Here is a 19,335-nt window from a genome sequence, read left to right as displayed (position 1 = left end):
AGCTTTTGAGCCCCTGAAAGGGGAGAACTATGTGCACATAGGTTGATATTTTTAGATATGAATATTAACTATCTACCGTGTATGTAGGTAGGTTTGTGAAAAGCTTCATGGTATGGTGGAGGTTTGCATGGGAACCTCTGATAATGCTTGTGATCTATTAAAGACTTGTATTTGTGATACCATTCACTGAGCTTTGTAAAACTCATGGTTTGTTTCTATGTTTCTCTTGCAAGTAGCTGACGAGTCCAGGTTGCGGTGTTGGTCAAGGTCTGCCACAAGTTTAGAAGTAGTATTAAATGGGATGGGTAATCGGGGTAGTGTCTCCCGTGTAAATGTAACTTGAATGTGTAAACTAGTTTTAAATAAGACATTTCCGCTGTTGTATGTAAATAAGGTTATAAAAGGAAACTAGTAAGATAATATCAATAAGTGGTAGCTTTAATTAATATCATGCCTCTCCTCGGGCTCGGAGGTGCGGGTCCAGGGCGGGGTGTGACTACTTGATATCAGAGCATAAGGTTTTGGGAAAGGGTAAACTAGAGAAAGGCATAGTGGTAGTATAATATGTCTAAATGTGTGGTTTATTATAGGAACCATGCCTCGTGGCAGACCGCACAAGCAACCGGTGGGGACTCGAGATGCTACCTCAAAAGCAATGGGGGTGCGGGTCCGGGGTGGGGTGTGACTTGCACTTCACTCGCTGTAGATATATTATGTTCATTCGATATAACCATGATTAGTAAGTTAAACCTTTCACAAGTTGTTTATAATAATGCATGGGTCAAATGGCTGTTTTACCCCCGAGATTATCTCTTGTTCTTTAAGTCCCATTGATCCTCTAATGAAAATTAGTATGTGATCCAATCAACAAATTGGGTCCCTCTCGGGCCAATGAGAGGGTGGGGCCCCTTGTTTAAGACCCGAAGTCAGCATTTAAAGGAACAACCTCTCTAATATCCCTGAAAGTGGGTAGGAGTGAATTCCATCTTGCACCCTATGTTCCCAGCTATCTACCTGGTCTTACCCCTAAAATGGAGGTTATTGAGCCGGCGTCGTTGAGCCAACCCTCACCTATGCAAATCTAAGGATAATCCTAAATAAACGGGAGTTCATAATTAGCTTAGGATTAAGGTCAAGTTCTTTAGGTCTTCACTTTGAAATAGTCAGTCTTAAACAGTAAACAACATTATAAAGTAAGAGTGACTAATTTCGTGGTCTGATCTTGTACAAACTCATTGTACAGGACGCCCCCACTCCTCATGTTATAACATGTACAAATTAGGATCACATCATCTATAGCACTTTACAACTCTTTGTAACAACTACATAGTGAGCCGCATCCAATAGTTTTACTAAAATAAGGCACTCAACCTTATTCATATACCATAACCATTTTGATTATTTACTCAAACATGATCTACTTTTATGTCTCCACATAAAGTTCAAGTACTCATGTAGTAGTCATGGATCTTTTAATTTATTGGATTTATTTATAAAACGAAATAAACAATTCATATATTCAATAACAACTTATTGAATTTTCATAATAAGTTTTATTGTTTACAAACCACAAGTTGTAGAACATAAAACCCAACATTTTAGAAGTTCTGCCATTGAAAACAAATTTGATTTCGAATTGTTATAACATATATATTTGTTATTTGAGATCAGTCTTTGGATGATTTGAAATTTTAATTTTACATTTGAAAAAATACGTCTAAAATATAGTTTGGATAGGTCTAATTTTCCTCTAAGGTAAATGTTAGATTATATATGATTTGAAATAGAATTTTGGGATAGACTTTTGTTATGAATAAAAACTTGACTATGCCCAAGTTTTATTTCGAATTGAATCAAATTTCATTGAAATTTATCTAATTTATCTTTAATTAAATTTGACCCATTTTTTAGATTATAATTTGATAAGGTTTTCAAATGGGTGAGTTTGTTTAAAATAATTTTTTTATTTAAAACAAGTTTTGTTTTGTTTTATGAAGTAATAGTCAATGTCCTTGCTTATAAGGGGAAAGACCTAATTGGAAAATTTATCACACCGAAGATTTTATAACATCTAACTTTCCTTTCTGCATCATGAGCAACAAGAATTAATTTTTTTTCTTAATAAGAAATTACATTAAAATTATTAGCTAAGTAAGAAATCTCTTCAGTCAAACATTGAACTTCATTTTGGGATTTTGTTTTGTCATTTATCAAATTTATAGCCTCTAAATAACCATATTCTAGGATTAAATCTGAGGGACCCAACCGTCCAACTACTCTTAGTTCTTCAAAAATAGCTTTTAGTTCTATCATTGGAGGATCCAAAGTCCAAACAATTAAGAGCTAATGCTCTTAGACTTCCGTTGGAGTCTCTGAAGATCATGCCCAAAACCGTAAGGGAAGAATTATTTCTCCGAGCAGCATCTACGTTGATTTTTATGATATTCACGGAGGCTTTAACCATATCTGATTTTGATGAAGGTTTCTGAAGTGCTTCATAGTAGAAGATGAATTTGGGGAGTCTCTATATTTTAAAAAGTATAAAACATAATTATGAACCCAAGATGCTCGAATGGAAGAATCAGCAATGAAGAATCCTGAAGGAACCGATGAAGGTTCAGTGTGGAAGCGGGGATCGGTCCCAAATCCCAATTTTTGTAGAATAATAAAAAAAAAAGTATGCATTAAATCAAAATTACAGCATGCCAATAAGAATCGAGATAAGGAGATTAATAAAAGAATTAACCGTTGAAGATCTAATCTTCTTCATGTATCCTCTTATCCAAAATGTCACGAATTGTAACGTACTCAAAACCCTAATTGGCCACCACCAATCAGAACACCTTGTATTGTTTGTGGGAGAAGAGACCCAAAAAAATTTATCGTGTGTTCAAGAGAGAATACAAAGAGATGCCACAATCTTTTGTAAAAATCTCAATGTAGAAAAAAAATCACCTACCCACAATCACGTAGTGAGTTGAAAGAGATTAGGGGAGGGAAAATTTCCCTCCCATTAATTCCAAAAAACTAAAATTAAAATAAAATTTTAATTAATTTTAATTTAAATAAGACTATATATATATATATATATAAAACTATAGGTTACATGACATAAAACATAAAACATATGGTTTAATATTGTATCACATGCAATATAACATGTAGTTTTACTTCTCTCGTCAATGGTATTTAACATAAATCACATTTATATTAAATTTAATTATATGAATCAAATTCATATAATTAATATTTGAATCATATTCAAATATTTATATCCTCTCAAATAAACTTTATATTTTAATGTATCAAATACATTATATTAATTATATCATATATAATTAATTCCCTCAAATAATTTGAACAATTTAAATTAATCAAAAAATTGATTATCATTTAATCATTGTTGAGGTATAGAGGGAACCTCATGAACTTGTAGCTTGAAGCTCCAATAATATTTGAATAATTAATTAAACTCCTTTAATTAAATTATTCAGTTTAATTAATTATTCAACACCTTGAAGCTTCAATAATATATGAATAATTTTAATTAAAGGAGTTTAATTAAATTATTCAACATCCATTAACTGTCAGACACTCCACTAAAGACCGACAGCTGCACTTTTCACACTATAGATATATTTCTTTGTCCATTGGATTCAATCAATCAACAGTGTGATGACCTTACTCGTAAGTACAGCTAGGCCAAAATTGTTGTTTTGCCCGTGTAATTACATCTAACTCCTTAAGTACCATCAGTCTCTTTAATGAGCAATAAGTTATAGTCAACTATGACCAAACCCCTCTCGAGCTAGGAAAGGGTGTGGCGCCACATTGTTCAAACCCCAAAATCAGTTCTTAAAGGGCCAATTTATCTACTTACACCGACGTTGGGGGAGGAATGAACTCCGCCTTGTGTAGTTGTGATGTCAGCTCCCCAATCAAACAAATCCCCGAAATGGTAGGCTTATCGAGTCAGTGATTTGGCCACTCTCATCCATACAAATCGAATGATCGCCTTCATAGGCCGGAGTTCACAACTCACTCGAGATTTAGGTCATGTCACTTATGGTCATCTTAGTGAAATGTAAGTCTTAATTATGAATGACGTCATATAATGAGACTATTCATTTCGTAGACCGTTCTTATCTTATACAAACTTCTCTATATAAAATATCTTCGCTCACATGTCCCCACGTGAATAATCAGGATCAGATCATTTATAGCACTTTACAGTAATTGTAACATCTACAAGGCGGGTCGTATTTGTAGTGTCACCAGGATAAGGTATCCAGCCTTATCCATCTACTAAAGATAATTTAGGTTATCACTTAAACACAATCCACCTATATATCTCTACATACATGTTTAAGCTACAAATAATAACCTTGGATGTTAGTTTATTGGTTTATGGGTTTAATGCTACTAAATGTCAAATAAAACATCTCATATTTTATAGAATAATAAAATGTTTGTACAATATAATTACAAACTACAAGATCCTATGAGATTTAGGGCATTAACCCCAATAAATCCATGAATAACTTTGTTGCGATCGGACCAAATTCCCCAACTAGCTACTGCAAATAATTTAAGTTATTCCCGGTGATATGATTTGTTCAATTTAAACCATCTGTCCATGAAGCTTTGATTATAATCGTTGAAAATGAAAGGACAAATCGTTAAGCAATACCGAATCTCTTCAGCTCTAGGACGACAAAATAAACGATGATCTACATTTTCAACTTCCTCGATACATAGAGGGCGGTGAGGTATTACACCTTAACCTTTTGTCCTTAACATATATCTGGTAGGGAGGATATTATTTAGAGATCTCCATATAAAGTGTTTTATTTTTGAAGGGATTCTCAATTTCCAAATATTCTTCCACACGTTTGACATTATTGGTACTGGAGCATCCATCTTCAGTAAAAGATCTCATAAAAGGTCTATATCCACTATTGATTGTATAGGAACCAGATTTATCATAATGCCATATGAGTATATCAGGAATCATTTTGTTGGTAGAGATTTTTTTGATACATTCAACATCCTATTCATTTAATAAATCATTTACGAGATTCCTATTCCATCCTCCCTTAGGTAGTAGGAAATATGCTACCAGTAGATTGGTTGTGAAAGAGTTGAAACATATAGGTTTGAATGAAATGGGTCTTGTTAACTAAGAATTTGTAAACATATAAGTTGAAAGGCCATTACCAATTATAAAACGATTCTCTTTGGATAGCAAGCTCCTACTCCATAACACGCTTCTCCATAAGAATGAGGGGTTTGGACCAAGTTCTGCTTCCATGATTGAGCTTTGTTTATAGTAGATGTATTTAAGGACAGTGGAGGTAAGAGCATTAGGATTTTTCAGTATTCTTCGAACTTGTTTAACGATTAGAGCTTTGTTAAACCCTTCCAAATCCCTGAAATTAAGGCCACCAAGGGCTTTTTGGCCAACACACCTTCTTCCAGTTCATCCAATGAATCTTCCTTTTATCACGATCTGAATCCCACCAAGATCTAGAAAAAGATCTAGTAATATCAGTGCAGAAACTCTTTGGAAGTTTGAAAAGACTCATGACAAATGTCAATAATGTCTGACCGAGACTTTTTATAATTTTTGATAAAGGTCTCTTCCATCCTTGAATAACTTTGTAGATATGTTATCGAATGAATCTAAAATCTGTGAATTTATTCCTTGAGAAATGTGATGGAAGATCCAAATAATGGCCCAAGTCTTCAACATGAGTAATCCCCAACAAACTGCTCAATAAGTTGGCTCGATCTTTGTTTATATTAGTTGAGAAAAAAATATTGAAGACTTGTTGAAATCGATACTTTATTTTGGTGCCTTTTCGAAACAAATAAGAACATTCTTTGGGTTGATCATTTCCTCTTCAGAAGCATTGCAAATAATTAAGCTATCATTGGCAAATAGTGAATGGGAGATAGACATGATTCTGCGAAACGAAATCTTAATAAAGATCCATTTATAAAAGTGTTTTACAAAAGATAAGAAAATTCTTTAGTTACCCCCTAAAAAAAAGATAAGGGGATAGAGAGTCTCCTTCACGAATCTCTCTATAAGGTATTATTTACCCTTAGGTTCCACATTGATAATTACTGAGAAAATAGCTGATGAAACGCAATCAATTATTAAAGATACCCATATAGAATCAAATCCTAATTTAATCATAACTTCCTCAAGAAACTTCCATTCTACTTGATTATAAGCTTTGCTTATGTCGAGTTTGATAGTTGTCATTCCTTTCTTACCATTTTTGTGGCTTTTAAGGAAATAAAGATACTCATGGCTAATGATGATATTGTCACAAATAGCCCTACCAGGTATAAAAGCTCTTTGAGATGAATATATCAAGTTTTAAGCCTATTAGCAACTGATGTAGTAACAATTTTGTAGAATACATTACATAAGCTCATAAGCCTGTAATTACCAACAGAAAGAGGATTAGTAACTTTATGAATAAGAACAATATGAGTAGAAATAATAGTGTGAACTTCCTTACTATCATTTAAAATTTCAAGACATTTTTTTGATAGTACAATTACCAACAATATTTCAATATATTTTTTTAAAAAAGATAGTTGAATATCCATCCAATCCAGGTCCTTTTGTAGGAACATTTGATGGACAACTTCTTAAAGTTCCTTCGAGGTAAAAGGAGCTAATAGAGCATCATTTGTTTATTTTGAGACTTTAGGAAAGATTGTGCTAAGGACAACTTCAATATTAGCTTGAGTAGGCTTTGTTGATCTGAAGAGTTCTTCAAAACAAGACAAAAAAGTATCTTCAATGATTTTTGGATTCTCACTCCATCTGTCATTACTATCCTTGATGCCAAAAAATTTATTATCGTTCTTCCTTAATAAGGCTTTCTTATGAAACATCTGAAGGGATTGAATCTCGTGCATAAACGAGTGAACATGTGTGTCATCGATTTCAATTTTAAAAAAAACTTGAAAAATAGAGAAAACATAAACACGTGATAAACGATAAAAGCATGCTCTTATATGGTAAAAAAATATTACCCTCGAAGATCGTCTTCAATGAAATTCCTTCATGTACGAACTCCCATGTAAAATAATGAACTCCCACGAACGAAAAGATGGAACACTACCACTAATATTATCTTGCTATTTTCAAGCAATAACCATATTGTGGGATCCTACCTTTGGATAAGGGAGATGATTTTTACAGAGGATTTTTTATGTAAAAAGCTTTGTCAGAAAGAGATCTTGTGTGGAGATTAAGAGAGTTCTTTCAATAATACGTTATTTTCTTCAACTATTTGCAAATTCACCATTAAGATGGATGAAGATGCCCCTCCATCAACACATTAGATTACTCCCCATCGGAGTCCTTTTTTTTATTTAATATATAATTAAATAATAAACAATATGAATTAATTAACAATTAATACATTAATAAGTTAAATATCATATATTTAATTAAAGTTGTATTTGAATCATATTCAAATATAATCCCTTCTCCTAAATTATAATTTTAAGAATCTCATTCACATTAATTTTAACCTATAGCTTTATGTGAATTTCATTCATATAGTTGATATTTGAATCTCATTTAAATATTTATCTCTTTTATACTGTGAAGTTTAATCGTGAATCTCATTAAAAATTAACTTTATATTACAATGTATCCATATACATTATATTAATTGCATCTCATACAATTAATTTATATTTCCTTATTTAATTTGAACAATTCAAATTAATGCAAAACTAAATGATTCTTGTTTTTATCCTTAGTGAAGGAGACGTAAAGGACCTACAGATTAGAAGATCAAATGATACAAGATTAATTAATTAAATTATTCGACATTCATTAAGTGTGAGTCACTCCACTAGAGACCCACTGTTGCACTATTCGCATTTTAAATATATTTATGTGTCCATGTCTAAACGACTATTAGTAAGTCGATCCTACACAAATTACTCGTAATTACAGATGGGTCAAATTATTGTTTTACCTGTGTAATTATCTCTTCTTCTCAAGTACCGTTTATTTCTCTAATAAACAACCAATTCATAGTCCAACCATAAACTAAATCTCTCTCAGTTAATGAGAGGGTGAGTTCTCTTTGTTCAAGACTCGAAATCAGTTCTTAAACGAGCAATTCATCTACTTACCCTAAAACGGGAATGAGTAAACTTCATATTATGTAGCTATATTCTCAGCTTCCTACTTGGATACGTCCCCAAAATGGCAGTCTTATCGAGTCGGCGACTTGGGCCACTTTTACCCATACAAATGAAAGGACTGTCCTCATAGATAGGAGTCTATAACTCACTCAGGATTGATAATTAGTTACAAATGAACATCATATGAAATGTTAATCTCTTCAATCAATAGTGTTATAAAGAGAGGATTAACCATTTTGTTGTCCGATCTTATACAAACTCTTTGTATAGGATACCCTTCACTTGCATGTATCCACATGAACGATCTAGATCACACCGTTTATAACACTTACAACTCTTGTAACATTTACAAAGTGGATCGTATCCGTAGTGTCACCAGGATAAGGCACCCGATCTTATCCATATACTGCATGTTGGGGACGATGCCCTAAATCTCGTGGTCTTGTAGTTGGTAATTTTATTTGTACAAACAATTTACTTATCTAATTAAATAATAAGTATTTTATTCAACATTTAGTTGCATTAACCCAACAAACAATAAACTAAGATCCAAGGTTATTTGTTGTAACTTAGACATGTATGTGAAAACATACAAGTGAATCATATTTAAGTGATAACTTGGACGATCTGTAGTAGATGGATAAGGTTGGGTACCTTATCTTGGTGACACTACGAATACAACTCGTTTTTTAGTTGTTTCAATTGTTGTAAAATGTTACAAATGATCTAGTTCTGATCATTCATGTGGAGACATGTGAGAGGGGATATTCTATACAAAGAGTTTGTATATGACTGGACCACGAAATGAATAGTCTCTCTATATAATACCGTTGCTAGAAGAGACTTATATTTAACCAGGATGATCATAGGTGACTTGACTTGGATCATAAGTGAGTCGTGAACTCCTGCATATGAAGCCGGTCCTTTGATCTGCATGGGTGAGAGTGGCCAATTTCGCCGACTCAATATGCATACCATTTTGGGATTCATCTGATTAGAGAGCTAGGAATACAACTACATAAAAATAAATTCACTCATTCCCTATTGTTAGGATAAGTAAAGAAATTGTTCCCTTAAGGATTGATTTCAGAGCTCTAATAATATGGCACCACACCCTCTTCTGGCCCGATAAGGTTTTGGTTGTAGTTGAACTATAACTAATTGTTCATTAGAGATATCAGTGGTACTTAAGGAGTTAGATGTAACTACAGGGGTAAAATAGTAATTTTGGCGCAACTGTACTTACGAGCAATTTGTGAAAGGTCAACATACTATTGATTGGTTATATCCAATGAACACAAAAATATATCTGTAGTGCAAAGAGTGCATCTGTCGATCTTTAATGGAATGATTGTCAGTTAATAAAAATTGATTAATTTAATTAAATAGTTTAAATAATTAATCAAGCCCCATTGGAACTTCAGTCATAGGTCCGTAAGATCCCCTCATTAGCTCAATTTGGATCAATTAGAATCAAAATTAATTTTGGATAAATTTGAATTGTCTAAATTAATTTAAGGGAATTAATTATATAAGATATAATTAATATAATGTATTAATACATTATAATATAAAATTTGTTATATGAGATATAATTAATACAACCTATGTGATACATTATAATATAAAGTTTTATTTGAGAGAGAATATTTATTTGCATATGATTCAAATATTAATAATAGGAATTTCTACACAAAACACAAAAGGCCTTAAAATAGGCTCATATTGCGTCAATGTCTTTAACATTTCATTTTTTTTTTTTTACAAAAAAGACTTATCGGTCTCCCTATTTTCATTAATATCAGTGACTATTTATGTTTATATATATAACTCTCTCTCCCCCATGTATATATCCTCTCCCCCATGCTTCAAGGTCATTTTTTCATCTTCCTTCTCTTTTCTCATTCTCCCTCTTTTTCTTTTCTCCTTCCAACGATGTGAGTTATAGACGAGAGACGGATGGCGTGGGACGATCCGGCGATGGTGCGAGCACAGGACGACAAGAACAGCGATGGCGAACTCAGAGCAAATGAACAACAACGACGGACTCAGAGCAAATGAACAACGACGGCAGATTCAGAGCAAATGAAGACAACGGACCTGATTCCACTTTTAGTTTTACTTATTCCTATTTTTTATATATACTATGATATATAAGTTAGCTTATATAGGAAAATCAATATATACTGTAGTATATGTATTCGTTTATTTGATATAAATGAGTGTTTTTTTTTTTAGACTTCATATATCATATATATATTGTAGTGTAAATGAAATTTATGAAAAATTATATATTGTGATATATTTCATATATTGATTTATTCTGTGACTTATGTCAAACATTGAGTCGATCTCTTATTTATAAACTGTAGTATATTTCATATATTGGTTAGAATACTTTCAAATAACTAAGAAAATGTTCTAAGGTATATTTAAAATAACCATAAATCTGTCAAAATATTCTAAGACATATTTAAAATAACCATTAATTTGTCAAGAAAATCAATACGTTGATACGTGAAAACCAACGTAAATATAAAATAAAATTTCATTAGATGTATTTTCTTTTCCAAATTGGAAAATGGAAAAAAATTATTATAAATGTTATCTCTCTCCAATTGATAAATGAGAAAAGTTATATTAAATGTGTTTTCTTTCTCTATGATAAATGTATTTTATCTCCTAATCATTAAAGTAGATTCGAAAATAAGAAAAAATATATAAAGATTAGATATAAATAAATGAAAATGGTATAAAATTAACCCTAAGAGTCATCTTTGAAATAAATTCAAATTTTAAGACATGTATGAAATATAGGGTTTTCTTTAGTTTAGGCCTTCTATGTACAAATCTCATATAAAATAATTAAAATTTTGTATAGGGCTTTCTACACATGTAGCTTTGATTCTATACCCATATTATACTTTTGTCTTTAACATTTAATTTATTTAAAAAGTAAGCCAATAGAATACAAATTTTTACTGAAGTTGGTGTATATTTACCATTTAGGCATCATCCATGTTTTTTTATAAAACAAAAATAAATAAATAAATAAATAATTTGATTTTCTCTTCCCCATGCACAATCATAGGGCTTCCCGCCCATTGATGTTGTTTTTTAAAAAAGAAAAATACGTTGAATTTTCTTTCTCCTCCCTCATCCCTATTCTTTTTTCCTCCTCTTCCTCCGTCCTACCTATTATTTCTTCTTCCTCTTCCCTCTTTTTTTCTCATTTCTGACAGTGTGGTTGCAGACGGACGGCCTCGCGCAAGGCGAAACTTCCAACGTCGGCACGAGCAAATCCAATGTGGACTCGAGCAGACGACGATGTGGTGCAGGGTGAAGCTTCTGGCATTGGACGCGAGTAAATCCAATGCAGACTCAGACAGATCCAGTTGACGACGATGCGGGCTCGAGCAAACAGACGACGTGATATGATGTGGCGAAGCTTCCGACACCGGGTGTGAGTAGATCCACGCGTAGACTCGGGCAGATCCAGTCGATGGAGCTAGGCAAGAAGATTCGGTCGATGGTGGGGGTTTTGGACGAGATGAAGATGAGGGGAGTTGTTGGACACACAAAACAAGAATACTGTGATATATATACTATGATATATATAATCGTTTATTTTATATAAACGATGATGGTTTTTATATTTAGATTTTTTGTTTTATGATATATACGCTTATATATATGTTTTATGTTGAACATCAAGTCCATTTGTGATTTATATATATGGTAGATATTTTTGTTGATTTTCTACTACTTTGAAATTATGATATATGATATATACACGCTTGTATAGATGTTCTGAATTTTATGTTCTAAGGTATATTTAAAAAAACCATGAATATTTGAGTAGATATCAAATATGTTTACTAGTATGTTTCATAGCTCGCATTATATCATTTGGTCTACATACCGGAACTGCTTGTTATCTAGGAACTTGTTGAGAAATACTGCAATGAAAGGAAGATACCTATGGTGTGTTCCAACGAAGCGTCAGGTTGTTGGTAAAGAGTGTGAGCAGACGGGGGGCGAGGGCTCACACAAGTAAATGAAGGACCCCTAACAAAACTATGGGGGGCTGTATTGGCCAGTTCGTATTTAAGTTAAGCAGCAGGCCTCGTTGGAGAAGTTAGATAAGTCCCCGAGAGGGCTTGGCTTAGTTGATCCTCATCTCTGGTTCTCGGTAATGCCATCTGCCCTTTTGTGCCTCATATGCCAGCTCCAAGAATTTCTTTTCTTAAGACGGGGCACGCCTTTCAAAGCATCAGGTAACCATACATAAAGAGGAAATTGAGCCCGTTCTCGAAATAGAATAGAGGAGTTCCCCCGAGGAATCTAATGAACCATGATAAGTTGTTTCCTTGAATTTCTCATATGAATCTCTTGTCTTTAGCTATCCCCGTGCAACTGTCATAGGATTTAAAAAAGGAATTGATCGTGTCTGTATTGTAGTCGCATCTAACAACCCGAGCCTAAAGTCAAGCCTCTTTTCTCCATTCCACAAAAAGACGGGGCGTGTTACAGTTTTTCACCGAGAGGGTGGATCAAAGCAATTGCAACGAAGAATTGCCGAGAATAACGATGGGCATAGTTGTCTCTCACACTTGGGAAGGGGGGACAATTAACTAGAGCCAGTTTGGATTTATCGAGAGGGGCCAAAGTAAGACATCAAGCTTTTGAGGGGCTCATTCAAGACTTACTCGAACTATTACTCAACAGAAAATAAGAGCTTTGGCTCCCGTCCTCTCATATCATATAAAAGAGAAAGTTCTTCTGCTTGTTCGACTAGTAAAAAATTTCACATTTATTTTTTTGAGCAGAAGAGCCATTTTCATTTTCAAGTAGTGTCTTTTAGACTATTTCCAAATAAACAATGGAATATATTACTTACACGAGTGAACAAACAATGAAATATTTCACATAACATAAACAATCAACATGAAAAACGAAATGGTGATTTATGCCAATAATTGAATCAAACTTTAATTTATATAATATGTTATATTTCATATATTTGTTAGAATATTTTCAAATATTTAACAAAATTTCTTAGATACATTTAAATAACCATAAATAAATAAAAAAAAACATGAAACCAATGAAAATAGAAAATAAAATTTTATTAAATGCATGTTCTTTCTCTAATTAAATTAAATAAAAGGAAAAATCTAAACAAATAACTGCATTTTCTATCTCCATTTGAAAATATTAAAAAATCATATTAAATGCATTTTATCTCTGGAAGTTTCTCCCATTATCATTAAAGAAATTTCGTAAATAGGAAATTATATATAAAATCGAAAATAAAAACAATAAAAAGGTAAATTTGTAAAAAATAATACTAAAATCGAAAAAAATTTAAATTTAAAGACATTTTTTTAAATATATGAGAATTTTTTTAAAATAATGTTTTTTAATAAATAATGACAAAAATAGGGTTGGGGAGAAAGTATTCCAAAAAATAGGTGTTTAAATCGTGTACCGGGTACACAATAAGGCCTAAATTGTGTACCAGGTACACGAGTACCTGGCCACCTGGCACGCCCAGTCTGGCGTGGCAGTCATGCAGGTTTGACTGAGGGAATCGTGTACCGGGTACACAATTACCCTAAGTCGTGTACCTGTCTCTTATACACATCTAGATGTGTATAAGAGACAGGTCGTGTACCGGGTACACGACTTCCACGCCTTAAAAGCTCCGTCCGACCTTTCTTCTTCCTCACCGAAACGCCTATTGTTCTTCCTCACCGCCACTTATAATCATTTTCCCTCACCGAAACCATTGATTCATCCCTTCTACCTACCAAAATCTCGTTGATTTTCCTCACCGAAGCCTCTATTTCACCGAAATCTTCCAAAATTTCGATTTTGCTCGACTTTCAATCCTCCATTTGATCCTCACCGAATCTTCCATTGTAGCGGTCGTGTTGCTTGATTTTCCTATATTTTTGGTTGCCGAATTTTGCTTGGTATATTTCTTTCTCTAGTTGGGCTTATATGTATTTATATGTATGTTTTTGCATGTTTTTGGGCTGAATTTTGTTTGGTATATTCCTACATTTTTGTATAGTTTATGTATAGTGTATTACATAGTTTATGTATAGTTTATATTGTATAGTTTTGTGTATGATTTAGTTTATATATAGTTTGTGATGATTTAATTTATGTATAGTTTATGTATAGTTTATGTACAATTTAGTTTATGTATGTTTTTGGGCTGATCTTACATTTTTTTATTTGTTTAGATTGATTTAATTTTAGAAATCTTATATGTATAGCTTATGTATGATTTAGTTTATGTATGATTGATTTAAACTTAGAAAACTTAGAAAACTTAGAAATTAGAGTTTGTTGGGTTGACATATTAACATATTTTTTTTTTGTCAACTATAACATTTGAAAAAAAATAATAAATATGTCGATGCGTCCTGAAGATTTAGTAATTCTTGAACCTGAAAATGATGGAGATAGTGGCATCAACGTTGAAGTGGATGAATTATTTGAAAACGACGGTAGTGGTGAACAAGATCTTGAGTTGGTACCTTCGAAAATGTTCAACGAAATAGATTGGGAAAAGACAAATTCAACGTGTGAACTAGGGTCTACTTTGGAAGAAAGGAATGTAGGAGTAGATAACTATAGTTTAATATAAAAAGGAATGTTGTTTAATACCAAAGAAGATTTACAGCTTGCTGTAACAAAAATATTGTGTGACAGAACACTACGAAATTGTCGTAGTGGAATCAAATCAGGATCTTTAGTATGTTAAATGTAAATCTGACGGTTGTGCTGGGAGGCTATGGGCATGTCAGCGCAAAACTCATGGGATGTTCGAAATCACAAAACTTCAAGAAGAATACTCATGTGTTGTTTTCAAAGTTGCACAAGATCATTCACAGCTGGATTCAAATTTCATGAGTATCGAAATTCAGAATTTGGTTAGAGCTGATCCTGAAGTACCTGTGGCCCTACTTCAAGAAGTCATTAAAAGACAATATAGCTATAATGTCAATTTTAGACGGGTGTGGCAAGCCAAGAGAAAAGCGTTAATGGTTGTGTTTGGCGATTGGGAGAAATCATATTCAGAGCTTCCGTATTGGTTGAATGTTGTTGTTCATTACAACCTAGGAACACGAATAGATTGGTTTTTCCTTCCCTCTGATGTGCCAGGTACGACTATTTTTGGACGAGTTTTTTGGTCTTTTGGTCCTGCAAGAGAAGGGTTTAACCATTGTAGGCCATTAATCCAAATTGATGGAACTCATCTATACGGAAAGTATAAGGGGAAATTATTGGCAGCCTTATCTGTTGATGCAAATAGAGATACATTTCCCCTTGCTTTTGCTATCGTAGAAGGTGAGAATTCGTCCAGTTGGTCATGGTTTTTGTGGGCATTGCAAAAATATGTTACCCAAAGAGAGGGTATTCACTTGATTTCTGACAGACATAAGAACATTCTTGCTGCAATTAATAATGAAGAAATTGGTTGGAGTGAACCCAAAGCGTACCACCGATATTGTCTTTGCCATATTGCCAATAATTTCAATACAAAATACAAATCGAAGCAACTAAAAAATTTGGTGTTTAAGGCCGAAAATCAACACCAAAGGCATAAGTTCATTCGGTACATGAAAGAATTGAAACAATTGCACCCTGAATGTTTTGAATTTTTTTCATACATTGACTTAGAAAAATGGACACAGTCACATGACGGTGGGTACTATGTGTGGATGACCAGCAATGCAGCTGAATGTATGAACAACGTTTTTAAATGTGCTATAATATTACCCATTACTTCTTTGGTTAGGCTAACATTCTATCGCACAATATTGTATTTTGAATGTCGGAGACAAGAAATCAGTGAAGCACTCGATCGTGGGGACATATATACAGAATATGCCCTAAAGAAACTAAAAAGGTGGGAAAAACAAGCATTGGCACATACGGTGACATCCATTGATAGGGAAAGTCAAACTTTCGAAGCACAAACTGGCATAAGTATGATTTCTCCCTACAAATGATAGCACACCCAAGTTTTAAGCTTGAAAAAAGGGACATGTTCTTGCAATAAGTGGCAATCATTCAAGATTTTATGCTCTCATGTAATTGCAGTTTGTAATTACATGCATATACATACCTACCACTTATTGATGAATGCTACAAATTGTCCAATTTCAAGCGTTGTTATGAAGGCCGCTTCCATCCAATTCAACACCCAGATTATTGGCCAGAATTATCATTTACAAAAGTTTGTCCAAATGCGGACTTACTTAGAGAACAAGGTCGACCAAAAAGTACGCGGATTCATAATGAAATGGATTGGAGATAAGCAAGCCAAAAAGTGCGATGTACAATTTGTAAAAGAGAAGGACATAACAGACGCACTTGTCCACACCATACACTGGGTGCTTCATCGTCTTTGGGTCATTAGGATTTTTATTTTTATTTTTTTACTTGTATATTTCATGTATTTGTATTCTTTATGTATTTATAATTTTCATGTAATTGTATATTTCATGTATTTATATTCTTTATGTATTTATAATGAATTTATGAAATGAATTTATTTAATAAACTTATTTTATGTAGTTGTATTTTCTTATATATATTTTATGTTGTCGATTATATTATGTAATATAATTTGAACTTTTTAGTAATGGAGCCTAGTCCTTCTAATCCTGTACAATTGTACCAACAAAACACGCATCGTTCACAAACAGTATGAGATAGTTCTTCCACTATAGTGCTGAGTTGTTGGAGGAGGGAGGTGACTGCACAAAGTACTATCCCATTTGATTACCGCATTATTCCATATGTTCAGGAGGCGGGTTTTCTTGGGGTTGCACAGATTGGTTTCATCCAGCTTGATTGACACCTGATTACTACTCTAGTTGAGCTCTGGAGACCAAAGATCCACACATTTCACTTGCCCTGTGAGGAATGCACTATTACGCTGCAAGATGTTGCCGTACAATTTGGGTTAAGAGTGGACGGGCAACCACTGACAGGCTCACTACAGTATGACTGGAAGAACGTTTGTGAAGAGTTGTTAGGCGTTCTGCCAGAGGATCTGAAGGAATCAAGATTGAGTATCCCTTGGTTGGCGTCCCAGTTTCCCGAATTACCTCCTGATGCCGACGGCATCGGCGTACGTAGGTACGCACAAGCATACATCCTGCAGCTTATTGGAGGATTTTTATTTTCCGAGAAGTCAAATACTCTGGTGCATCTCATGTTCCTCCCATTATTGTCTGATTTTGAGCACGCTGGTACGTACTCGTGGGGTGGTGCATGTCTTGCATGGTTGTACAGAGAATTTTGTCGGGCTTCCAATGCACAAGTGTTGGAAATAGTGGGGCCACTGATACTATTACAAGTATGAACTTATAATCGATTTCCAATTGTAACACCACAAGTCCAACTATAGGCCTCAGATTATCGTCCACTTAGTGCCAGGTATTATTTTCTTTATATATTTATTTCGTTACCATTTTATGTAAAAATATAACTTAATTGTATTTCTTTTTATAATTTTGGATAGAGTGGTGTATTAGCTGCCTCTGAATAGTTAGAAAATATGTTGCTCGTGTACAGAAAAAACATTTGACATGCTGACGCCCAATCAGGTAGTAAATATGTATATAAATGAATATTTAAAAAATTTTATATGTATACTAATTATTTTTTTTTGTCAGGTTATTTGGACACCATATTCACAGATTTGGTCATCCTTACCTGATTATTGTCGTGATGGTGAAGACATCTGGTTGATTGTTAGCCCTCTTATATACTTCCATATAGTAGAGTTGCATCATACAGATCGTGTGCTGAGACAGTTCGGTATGCGACAAACGATACCTTTGTTGTCCTATACACTCCCAAAACTATACCAGATCGATTTAAGAGGTAAGCATGACCAAGACTGGCGTGAATCCATGCATAGTATTTATCCTACTGGCATGGACAACGTGATCGTTGTGCACAGGGAGAATTAACAGATGGACCAACTGTATCAGACGACTACTTTTCCTGGTACAATTCGATCACGAGGCCATTTATCTCACGAGATGACACTTACTATTATTGCATGGTAAGAGATTTCAAATCAAACATTTTCCATATATATAATATGAATATTGTTTAATATTTTTTTTATTCTACAGAATAATTTTATCGACGATGTTCAACAATATTTAGTGCAGAACAACCTACTAGAATTGGGTTCAATGTGTCAGCAAACATTGATCAACGTAGAAAATATTATTCAACAAACAAGACGACTCAATGTTGCTGACACCGATCGAAGACGTATTCGTCGTAGATGACAACGATAACGGGGTGAACCTAATTTAGAGAGACACGAAGACAACCCCCATGAGGAGTAAGAGCCAGAGGGTAGTTTTTAAATCCCACATTGTATCATTTTAAAATTGCAAATCTCAAAAGAACTAATTGTAAGTATTATTTAATATCATGATATATTTTTTTTAATATAAGTGCAAGATGTTTTCATTGTAGATTAAATATATAATTAAGTTTAACAATTAAAAAAAAAATTATAAGCAACAATGAAGGAATTAAGGTTTAACAATTAGCTTTAAAAAAAAGAAAAAAAAAATAAGCGAATCGTGTACCGGGTACACGAGTTCGCTTGACTGATCAACCAATCAGCTGACGTGGTCAGCTGATTGGATTAAATGCTCGTGTACAGGGTATACGATTTTACTATCCTAAATCTGATAATACTTTCCCAAAATACCTATTTTTAAAAATACTTCCCCCAACCCTATTTTTGTCGTTATTTATTAAAAAAACACTATTAAAAAAAAAAAATCAATATATGATCTAAAGATGATAGTTTATGTAAAAATCCCTTTGTATAAATTAAAGTGGGCCGGCCCAAGTCAATGGAATCGAAACTTTATCTCGAAGTCGCGTAGGATGCATACACCCGCACAAATTATCATTCAACCCTAATCCATCTTCCTCTCTCTCTCTCTCTCTCAAGCTAGCCCTAAAAAAAGCTAATGTCTGGTATGTACGATCAAGGAGGAGACGCTGCTCCGTCGTACGGAGCCCCTGGAGGCGGTGGAGGATACGGTGGTGGAGGTGGAGGTGGAGGATATGGGGGCGGTGGTG

The 19,335-nt window shown here is 33.6% G+C and overlaps 1 protein-coding gene across 1 annotated transcript in view; it reads left to right on the top strand.

Moving 5' to 3' along the window:
- Nucleotides 1-19,159: 19,159 nt before the first annotated feature.
- The window catches only part of LOC120082832 (transcription initiation factor TFIID subunit 15b), a 10,828-nt gene continuing 10,652 nt past the window's right edge, over nt 19,160-19,335 (top strand). Inside the window, exon 1 of the mRNA XM_039038164.1 lies at nt 19,160-19,329. Coding sequence (XP_038894092.1) covers nt 19,224-19,329 — 106 coding nt within the window. The 5' untranslated portion in view covers nt 19,160-19,223. The remainder of the gene's footprint in view (nt 19,330-19,335) is intronic.

Source organism: Benincasa hispida, chromosome 8 (genome assembly GCF_009727055.1).
Source record: "Benincasa hispida cultivar B227 chromosome 8, ASM972705v1, whole genome shotgun sequence".
Taxonomy (NCBI): Eukaryota; Viridiplantae; Streptophyta; class Magnoliopsida; order Cucurbitales; family Cucurbitaceae; genus Benincasa; species Benincasa hispida.
This window is presented reverse-complemented; position numbering and strand designations above follow the sequence as displayed.